The sequence below is a fragment of the Monoraphidium neglectum genome, assembly GCF_000611645.1.
Source record: "Monoraphidium neglectum strain SAG 48.87 unplaced genomic scaffold scaffold01471, whole genome shotgun sequence".
NCBI lineage: Eukaryota > Viridiplantae > Chlorophyta > Chlorophyceae > Sphaeropleales > Selenastraceae > Monoraphidium > Monoraphidium neglectum.
The window spans coordinates 1-10,430 of record NW_014012157.1 but is presented as its reverse complement, the minus strand read 5'-3'; the positions used below and the strand labels follow the sequence as shown (position 1 = coordinate 10,430).

At 65.0% G+C, this 10,430-nt stretch overlaps 2 protein-coding genes across 2 annotated transcripts; both read left to right on the top strand.

Annotated features, from left to right (window-relative positions):
• Positions 1–380: 380 nt before the first annotated feature.
• MNEG_7990 (Serine/threonine-protein kinase N1) lies at positions 381–2,985 on the top strand (the record flags this gene model as incomplete). The annotated part of the gene is made up of 5 exons (XM_014043537.1): positions 381–420; positions 750–922; positions 1,114–1,504; positions 1,689–1,969; positions 2,200–2,985. The coding sequence occupies 5 exons, from the start codon at positions 381–383 to the stop codon at positions 2,983–2,985; spliced, it is 1,671 nt and encodes a 556-aa protein (XP_013898991.1).
• Positions 2,986–5,768: 2,783 nt separating this feature from the next.
• Positions 5,769–10,095, top strand: MNEG_7989 (hypothetical protein; the record flags this gene model as incomplete). The annotated part of the gene is made up of 12 exons (XM_014043536.1): positions 5,769–5,843; positions 5,965–6,368; positions 6,562–6,616; positions 6,857–6,961; positions 7,291–7,344; positions 7,577–7,723; positions 8,285–8,364; positions 8,650–8,749; positions 8,961–9,020; positions 9,277–9,358; positions 9,649–9,779; positions 10,078–10,095. 12 exons carry the CDS (start codon positions 5,769–5,771, stop codon positions 10,093–10,095), a joined length of 1,311 nt encoding a protein of 436 aa, XP_013898990.1.
• Positions 10,096–10,430: the final 335 nt, after the last annotated feature.

The window sequence follows — 10,430 nt, the reverse complement described above, 5'->3', positions numbered from 1 at the left end:
AGATGAGCGTCATTTACACCTGCCTGCTGTTACTCATCGTCCCGCAGTCAGGTGGCCCGTGCGAATTCACGTTCATGCACAGCACCGACGCAACGCGCTTGTTTCAAGTTGCCGGTTGCCGCGTACCCCTTTGCCTTCACAACAACCTATAGTTCTCAACAAGTTGCATAGAATAACACGCATCACCCAGGATTGGACGCACCACACTTTCTCGAGCAGCTCGCTCCAACACCACGGGGTCACCGTCAGTATAGATTTAGCTCAGTACTGAAGCCCACTTGATTCTTGCGTGACATCCGGGGCCTCGGAGGGCCGGCCGCGGCACAGGCGTCGGCCCGCCTGATTTGGCGAGCAGTCTTGCTGGCGTCCCATGCGCAACGATGTGGTCGTGCTTCACGGCTCGCGCATTGCCTAGTGATGGTGCGCAGTGCTGTGCCTTGCGGCAGGCGCGCCGCGGGTGTGTCGTATGTCAGCCTGAGAGCGCGTCGTGCCAACAGGGCGTGTGCTCAGATTGGCGCAGGCAGTGATGGTGGCAGAGTTAGGGTGCTTGCAATTTAGTCGCACCTGGTGCCGGCACTGGCATGTGCTTGCACCACGACGCACCGTGACGCACCAGTTCTCTTCAGACACCCGAGCGGTTTCGCCCGATGGCTTGGCCGTGCACCTCGCACGCTCCCTCGACCCCGCCTCGCCAAATCCGCTTTGCCTAAGCACTACCCCCTCTCATTATCTCATTCCAACCACCCTAGGCCCTTCAGCAGGCCTGCCGGACCTCGCGCCCTTCAAGGCCATCCGCCAGATCGGCCGCGGCGCTGTTGGCGAGGTCTTCCTTGCGCGCCATGCGGGCGACGGGCAGCTGTATGCGGTGAAGACCGTCCCCCTGGACGCGCCCAGCTGGCGGCTCGAGCTGCTGAAGCGCGAGGTGGGCCCTGGCTCATCCGCGACCGCGCGCGCCGCAGCGCAGTTCGCGGCGTGTGTGCGGTTCACAAACGCCTGGTCAGCGTTTCGTTCGGCAGTGCTCGCAGCTGCCTTGCCATTTGGCGCACCAAAACACTCTGCCGCCTGCCTCAGAATCGTTTCAAATGCTGAACTTGGCCCGCCTCGCCCCCTCAGGAGCGCACCTATGCGGCCCTCGCCAGCGACGCCGGCGGCCACGTCGGCCTGCTGCGCCCCTGCCGCATGCAGCTGCTGCACGACCGCCTCTGCCTCGTCACAGAGTGGGCGTCCGGCGGCACGCTCGCGTCCTTCCTGGCCGCCCCGCGGTACTCGCGCGGCGTCGCGGAAGACCTAGCGCTGTTTATAATGCGCCAGCTGGTCGCGGCCGTCGAGCGGCTGCACGAGAACCGCGTGGCGTACCGCGACATAAAGCTCGACAACATCCTGCTGGACACGACGACGTTTGGCGCCAAGGCGCCGCGCGTTCTGCTGGCGGACTTTGGGACGTGCAAGGCATGGGAGGAGGGCGAGGCGGGGTGCCTGGCCAGCACGTTCATGGGCACGCCAGGTGCGCGGGATGGGAATGCGGGCACTGGGCCTGAGCACCGCCGGGGCAGTCCTTTGTTTGTGATAAGACCTGCGGTTTTGATGCTTCATGTCACGCATCGACAAATGTTTACCGCCGCTTTGCAGAAAGTCCCCTGCACTGCTCTTACCTAGTCCACCCCCAACATGCCTGCCCCGTCTCGCAGGCTTCATGGCGCCGCAGGTGTTGGGCAGCATCTTCCTGCACCGTGAGAGCTCCGCCTCCGCCGCCCCTTCGGTGACCTCCGCCCTCGACGACTCGGCGCGCGAGAGCAGCTTCCCGACGCCCGGCTCGTCGGCGCACTCGGCGCCGGCCGCGGTCGGCGCGGGCCTGGCGAGCGGGAGCGCGGGCCCCATGGGCGTCAGCAGCTCAAACGGCATGTATGATGCCGTGAAGGCCGACATCTACAGCCTGGGCGCCATCCTGATGTTCCTGCTATTCAAGGAGGTGCGCAGCCCGGGTGCTGGGCTCTTGCATGGGCCGTTTGCATGCGGCCTGCGCCCTTGCGGCCCACGTCCGAGGTCGGACACGGGAGCTTGGGTGCTGATTGCGCTCAAAATTGCACGGAGGCAACAACACTGTGTGGTGAATATTACCGAGATGGCCGCCGCAACCTGACCACAACTCCTTTTTTCACAACTCAGCGTGCGCTCTGCCGTCCCCCGCCGCCCCCGCAGCTACCCTTTGGCTTTGACAAGTTCAGCCGCCTGCTGCCGCCCGGCGAGGCGCTGTCCGTGCTCTGGCAGCTGGAGAGCGAGAAGTCGTGGCGCGAGGCCGCGGGCGCGGGGCTGCTGCGGCGCAGCTGCGACCCAGGGGCGATCGACCTGCTCGACCGCATGCTGCAGGCCGACGAGTCACGGCGCGTCGACGTCGCCGGCATCAAGGCGCACCCCTGGTTCTCACGGCGGCTGCCGCGGCGCTACGAGGCCGCGCTCGCGCGGCTGGCGCGAGACCAGGCCGGGCTGGACGCTGCGCGGAGCGAGCTGCACGGCCGTGCCTCGCGGCGCCGCATCGTGGCGCCCGCCGCGCACGCGCACGGGCCTGCGGCGCCGCCGCCGGCGCGGCCGCTGAGCGGTGCTGAGGCCGCGCTAGAGCAGCTGTTTGAGGCGGCCGGGTCGCAGGCGGCGCTGCGGCGGCTGCGCGAGGCGCGGGCATCCCTCTATGTCGACCTGGAGCCGGCCGCGGTCGCGGCCGCGTGGGAGCTCGGGATGCAGACGGAGGGCACGCGCCCGGGCGCGCCGCCGCCCGGGTCGGCCAGCTGCGGCTGCGCCGGCGGCGGCGTTGCGGCAGGCGTCGCGGAGGACACGCCGGAGTCGGCCGCGGTCGTGGCGCCCCCGTCGCTGGCGGGGCGCAGCGACAGCGCGACGACGACGGCGGGCGCAGAGCCTGCGTTCTTGTGCGACGTGGCGCTGGGCGCACCCAAGAGCGCGCCACGCCCGTCTCGGCTGCGGCCGCAGGCCTGAGTCGCGCTGCGCGGCATCTTCCGTCCCGCTGCTGACGGATTTGGCTCGTTTCGCACACCTCGAACCCCTGACCCGTTCGCTCTGAGAGGCCCCTTTGCCCCTTTCGCCGTCCCACTCCCGCTTTCGATGCCTGAATCATCGACCGCGGCCGACTGACAAGTTGCCTTGCTTTGCACACGCCTGTGCCTGGTGCCATGATTGGGGACCGGCCCTTTCCCCCGCCATTGACATGGCGGGGCCGTGGGCCGCCCACCCAGCAGCACGTCGCTCTGTGGCCAGGGGTGCAGCGAACCGCGCCCAGCATCGGGGCGCCCTTCTCCTGCTGATTCGCGCACTCCAAGGGACCACGCGCTCGGCTCGCGCTGACGAGGCGCCTGAAACGGCGCCCGGGGGCTCGGCGGCCTGCGAGAGAGGGCGGTCGCATGTGCCTCCCCCTGACCTCGCGCATGGCGTCCCTGCCACCTGCTCACCTGGGCTCGGTCTTTCTGTACGCGGCGCCTCGCCCGCCGCTTTCGCTGTTGTCCGCGGCCGTTTGGGCCCGTGGCTGCGCGCTGTGTGTTGCCAGGGCGCTCCCGCCCCGCTCATGCCGCCGCCGTGGAGGTGCGGTGACGGGGCGGGAGCGCCCTCGCCGCAAGCGCCGCCTTTCCCCCATGCGCAGCGCACCCCACTTTGTGGCTGACCAAGCCGCGATTTCGCTCCGCCACGCGCACGCGCTGCTTGCTGCGCTCAACCGACGAGGCTCAACCGCGACATTGAGCACGTTGTGTGGCTCACCCACAGGTGCTGCTCACGCACGACCGCCCGCCCCCCGCCTGCTTTGTGGCAGGGGGACCCACCAGGACAAAGCCCCTTCAATTGTGGGCAGGGCCCCGGGTATCAACGCTCGGCTTGCTCATGCACCTACACCGCCACTCCGCCACTCTGCCCCACTGCGGCCCGCCGCCGTCTGGGAGTACAGCCTGCTGCCGGCCGTGCCGCTGGGTGCCTGTCACTTCCTCCCCCCTTGATCAGCTGGCAACGACCCCTGCCCGCACCGGCGAGCCACGCTTGCCTCGCGACAGGGCGAGCCGCCACCGCCAGAGAGAGATGGACTGTGTGCACTGCCGGCCCCTGGGTTGAATTTGCGAAAACAGGGTTATCGCCTGCACTCGCCCCGCCATCCTTACCCCTACCCCTCGCTGTCTGGCCCAACCATGACGTGCTGGCTGCCTAGCGGCCTGTGCTGACGGGCGAGCATAGGGAGGCCCCAGGGGTCCCAAGGCAGGGGGCGAACCAAGTGGGACCGGGGGATGCGCAGCCCCTGGCCGGCGGTGTTTTGCACGTCGGCGCGCAACCGCACACGAGCGCGCGTGGGCGCTGCGCACATCCCGTCGGGGGGTTGGCGGCGGCGCCGGCTACTGAAACGCGACGCCGTGTCCCTTTGCAGTCGTCGCCTCCCAGCAGACGTTGCTTGTCCTGCTATGCACCTTGCTTCTTGTGTACCTTCGCTTTCCCCGCCCTTTTCGTCTGCTTTGGAAGCCGACAGCAGACGCGGCAGCTGCACGAGCAAACTGTGAACACCATCCGCACTGACGGACACTTTTTGTAGATCCTTATCTCGAGCGCGCTTGGGGCCCTGAACGCACGGCACACACCCGCATGCACGCGCGTCAGCAGGCCTGCGTGCATGCGGGTGCGTTGCCTCGCACCCCTCTGACGGGCCCCTGTGCGCGACGGGTGCACCCCGAACGGCCTTCCACAAATGCACCTGGGCTGGCGCGCGCACAATGCGCGCGGCGGCCTTGGCACATGCGGGCAGGCCTGCTATGACGGGCACACCCTTGCGGCAAAAACGGTGTACCTTTGACGGACGCCCAACGGCCGCTGCCAGAACTCCTCCCCTTTGCTGCACCTTTGCAAAAGCCCGACGAGACCCCCGCTCTTGAGCTGCGCATGCGGCGAGCGTCATGACTCGGAGCTTTGCCATTCGCTGTGGTCTTGGTCTTTGAGACGGCCGGTGTGCGACTATTATACCGCCCTCTCTTGTGGAGGGAGGCTTCGTGACTCGCAAGCCTGCCGCTCGGCAGCCACCATGCGTGTAAAAGACACCTGGATGTCGGGTGGAAAATGTAGGGGATGGCCAGGATGCCCACGCCACAATACCGTATGGTGGGATGTGGGATGTGATGCAGAAGAGCAGACAGGTATGGCAGGGCAGGAAGGGGCTGGCCACATACGAAGTCCGTCGCATTTGATGGGTTTAAGGCGGGCGTTCAGGATGATGCTCCTTGTCGGGTGCCCGGGGAAAGCAACCAGCACCAGCATGCTGCAATGCCTCCGCCAAGACGACCACGGCTGTGCCGCTCTGCGCTCGTTGCGTCTGAGACGGACTTGCCCTACTAGTGATGAAATACCATGGATGTCGGCGGCCAATCTGATTGCTGGGGCTGCACACATTTGGGTTCGAGTTTGAGTCAGGTTGGCAGTTGACCTGCCGTCGTGCCGTGCCGCCCTGATTGGCATGCCTGACGTGTCCCGCCACCGCAGGCTCAACACTGCAATCAACAAATATGTTGCGCAAAGCCTGAACACAACGCGTGTATTGAGACTGTCCCAATCCCAACAACATCGGGGGAAGCGCAACGAGCCACTGCAACACGCTCATCTGAGCGATCGCTTATATTTACGCCGCACCATCGCTGCCTATGGCTATTGATCGGCCGACGGCCACGGAGTGACCCAACACCACACCCGTGCAGTGTCAGCGGCCAGGAGCGGTCCCATCTAGGGGCCGCACGGCTGCAATGAGCGGGATGATGCCGCAGCCACTGGTAGCGCTGCCGGCGGAGCTTGCGGCCGTGCCGGCTGAGACGCTGCAGGTGCGGCGCGCCAAGCGCAGGCGCGGCGCCTCTAGTGGGGTCGCAACGAACGCCGCGCGGCAAGCAAGGACGGCATGTGCATTCCGCCAGCAGAAAACCAATGCCATCTGCGCTTGCGCAGCAGGGCGACGCGCAGCCCGGCTTGTACGGCACCATCCCGGACCTGCTCCTTGTGCAACTGCTGCGAAGCGCGCGCATCCATCTGCGCAACGCCGGACTGCCGCCGCGCCGCCGCCGGCACACAGATTGCAGCACACCCAACTCCGCCGCGCAGGGCTTCTTATTCAACTACACGAATGCGGCCCTATCCGAGCTAGGCGTGCCCGCGGCGGCAATCCCTGCCGGCAGGATCGCCGCCGCCGTGACAGCTGTGTGCTCCCGGATGATCGGCCTCGGCGCGCCTGCGCCGCGGGCCGGGGCCTCGCCGGCCGTGGCGGCAGCAGCGCAGCAGCTGCTGGCGACACGCGGCGGCGGGGCGCCGGCAACGCCGGTGGATGCGCGGCTGGAGTGGAAGCACTCGTGCCTGTGAGTGGCCTTGCGTGATGCCAGCCATTGCTGATTGTTTTTACCTGACAACCTTGCTCGCCATGTTTGGTGATGGCGTCAAGAGCAGCGTGTGTTGCAGGAACGCCAGACAATTCACACTCCAGCATGGCACAGCGCGCGCCTGCCCGCGCCCCATACCCAACACCCACTTGTACGGCGTCAACCACACCAGCCACTGGGGCTGCAACCTGGAGGACTGCCAGCTGTGCAAAAACAACGCGCTCAAGGTGAGGCTGGGAGGCAACTGCCGGGCCGACTCGGGGCGATGAGTGGGGCGGCGGTTGATGCTTCCACAAGATTGTGCGGGAACTCCGCGGCTGCGCTGCCACTTCTGATGAAGCATGAGCAGGAGCTCCTTCCCACCCTCTCCCTGCCTGCTCCACTGCGTTTGCGTGGGGCCTCCCTTGAGAGCCCAGCAACCACCTTGTTGCCTCACGCTCACAGCACCCAGTTTTGCAATTGTGCAGGTGTGCGACGAAGCGTCGGTGTTTGACGGACAGTACTGGGTGCGCGACGACGGCAAGGGGGGGCAGGTGGTGCGCGCCAAGTGCGGCGCAGACGTGTTCGTCCAGGTGAGCGCTGGACCGCCGCCGCGGCCCGGCCGTCGGGCTGTTCCTGAGAGTGACTGGTGATCGTGGGTCTGCTGGACCGTTTGCCGGGCAGTTGGGAGTGGAGTCCAAGGGCGGTCCGAGGGCGTGCGGCGGCCTGATGGCTGTTGAGAGGTGTTTTCAGCCCAGTGCGCCAGCCATCAGGTCCGGCAAGCCCTAGAGATGAATCGCAGCGCCCACACGCACACATGCACACGCACCCGTGTGCGCGCACACACACACACGTACACACATACACACATACACACATACACAATTACACACAAAACCTTCTCATCTGTCGCCATGCTCAGGCTGTGGACCGAGCGAGCAACACGGCCGTGTATGTGCCCGACGTCAAAATCAAGGTAATTTCAACTGATTTGATGCATGACCTGACACATGATCTGATGTATCATCTGATGCATGATCTGATGCCACTTGGCACAACACACTGTTCAAGATGCATCCAGAACAATTTTTCTGTCATCTTATCCGGGCCAATCGTCAAGCGGCAATCCCCTGGTCAAAGCGCCTCCAAGTGCATTCCTCCCCTGCCTGGTAGAAAAAACCCTGGAATTCAAACGCCCGCCCCGACAGCTCTACGTCATCAGCGGCACCGCCGCCGTCCCCAGCATGTACGAGGACCCCGCGGCCCTCTTCCTGGACGACGAGGGCAACCCCCTGGTCAGCGTCTCGGGGGCCACGCCAGAGGCGGATGGCGGCATACCCCTGGACGCCACACAGGTGGGCGCCGGGGACGTGTGTGGGCGCGCGCGCATCTGGACACACACACACACACACATGCGTAGAAGAACAAAGCATAACCGATGAGGAATCAAGTAAATCGGAGGTATCAATTAATTATTGGGCGCGTGTGTGTGTGTGTGTGTGTGTGTGTGTGTGTGTGTGTGTGTGCTTGTGTCCAGGGGGTTTTGCTGGTGTCTGAGTGGCCAGCGGCAGAACCCGCTAATGGACAGGGTAGGAGTCTCAAGGGGCCAGCCTGACTTCAGGCGCCCAGCGCGCACTCCTCTGCATGTATCTGGATTTGTATGAGTGATGTTTATGTGCCCCTCTGGACGCGTCTCATGCAGTGGCTCTTCAGCACGCCAGGCTGCCATGCATGCATGGACACATGCCCGCATCCCCCCCCACACACACACACCCCACACAACCACACACACTCGCCCTGCGTAGAGGTCCTGTCTCAGTCTCTGATCAACCCTGCCTGCTAGACCCGCAAAGGGGCACTTTGGAATCTCTACATATCTCACACCAACCCACTCATTGCGCTCTCACCGCCCCCAGGACGAGCGGCTGGGCCCGGTGGCGCGCATCCCAGAGATCCAGTTTCTCAACAAGAACTCAAAGTTCAAGGTCGACGGCCGGTGAGCGTCACCTCTTCTCCCCGGCCCCTCAAGGCACACGGCTGCTGCCTCCTGCTTGTCATCCGCCATGGTAGCAACGCTTTCCTCACGTGTTCAGGCGCCTGGCATGCGGCTCGCCTTGCGTGGCTGTTTTCATCTGCCAAGCTCCCCAGTCATCAGCTCTCCCCAACGCCGCCTCGCCGACCGTTTCAAGCCACTCTGCCGCGCTCACCCCAACCCCCATCTCCCGTGCACCCCATGATTACGCTCCGCTGCTCGACCCCTCCGGATGCCCGGCCCCCAAAGGACGTTCAAGGCGTTCCGTCTGCTGGCCAGGGCCGTGCGCCGCGACCCCTCGTCCGGCATCGACCTGCCGCTGACTCAGCTGGAGAGCGAGCCCTTCAAGGTGCGGTTGATGACCCTCTGTGTAGCTGGTTGCGGGAGGTTTGTGTTGTGTTGGTAGCTCACCCTCCCCCTGCTTTCTGGTTTGTCAGCTGGGGCCACAGCTTCCAAGGGAGCAGGATGTTTGCAAGCACGCACCTGTCTTTGTGCACACACACACACACACACACACACACACACATATACACACAATCACTCGCTCTCCCAATCTTAAGGTGACCACCAAGAAGGGCTATGACGGCTGCCGCAAGGCCGAGTACCTGTACGCAAAAGAGGTGCGCCTCGGACGCCCCTGCCCCCAGGCCCGAAAACCCCCGAGGGGCGATGCTCGCCTCCCATCCGCCAACCACCACCCTGCTCGCGGCGCGGTCACGCCCCCCTTGGCTTGCTGCCTGTCAAGCCGCCCTCATTATCACAAAATTTGGCTGCCCCCCCCTGGGCCCAAGTCATCACACAGACCCTGTGCGTGTATCAACCCGCAGCCCACCCCCGTCTCTTTGTGTGATCGGGCGCCTCAACCCCCACCACAAGGTGATGACCGACAAGACTTTCGCCAGCCTCGGAGAGACCACCATCAACAACCTCAAGCTCACCTTCGACGGCTGCGAGACGGGTGCGGCTTCCTGGCGCTGCGCCCGCGCCTGGTGCCGCAGCCGATCGTGCGGTCGTTGCGGCTCGTCCGCTTGCCTGCTTGCGCATTTTGTGTCCGGCCTTGATCCCCATCCTCGCACTTTCAGGCGTCCTAACTTCATCAGTTCCACTCATCTCCCACGAATTTGGTTGAGGTAACCCCCTCCTCCCCACACACACCACCACCACCACTACCTGTGACACCCCACCAACCACCCTGACCCCGCCCCACATGCCTCCCCCCTCACCCACCCAACCCCCAACCCCTTTCAGTTGAGGATCTTCTTGGCCTGGTGAAGCGGGCCGAGGAGGACCCCAAGGTGGAGGGGGCCCTGAGGGACGTGCTCAACATGAGCCGCGACGCAGCCAAGTGGAAGAACCTCACGCGCATACTGCAGGACAAGGTGGGGCGCCTCTGTGGGGCAGCGCCTTGGGGGGTCGCCTTTGTGGGGTTCGGCAGGTTGATGCAGGGTGGGGGGTCTTGGGGTGGGGGTTGCTGCTCCATTCGTCCTGGAGGGCTGCTGCTGAGGGTGTTTGGCGGAGAGGGGTGATTTTGAACCCCTGCATGCGATTCGCGTGATTACGATGCAGCTTGCTTGACTCGAGTCGTAGTTGGTGAGTACCTGGTTAGTTGCCGCTTTCAAAACTGGAACGCCTCTGCAAAAGTGGTGACCCACACAGATGCTTGTCGGTGCAAGCCAGTGTGCGCGTGTGGTCTAACCACACCTGCGACCTTCGACCTCCAGCCGCGTTGGTCCCATGCAACCCACTGACCCCCCCCCCAACGCACATCGCTGCTCCACGCATGTTGCTGTGCTCTGGCCCACCGCCGCCGCCGCAGGTGGTGTGGGACGACAGCTCCCCGCGGCTGTGGCTGCTGCCCAGCGCGGCGCCGCCGCTGGGGCTGCTGTTCCGCGCCCATAAGGGCCAGGCCGAGTTTGGCGCCCCCTGGGGTGAGGGACTGCCTGCGAGTTGCACGCGTGAGCTGTCAGCCGCTCGCAGCCGGCTGCCCTCCCTTCTCTCTATCTCTCTGCGCATGGCGCCCTGCTGTACCC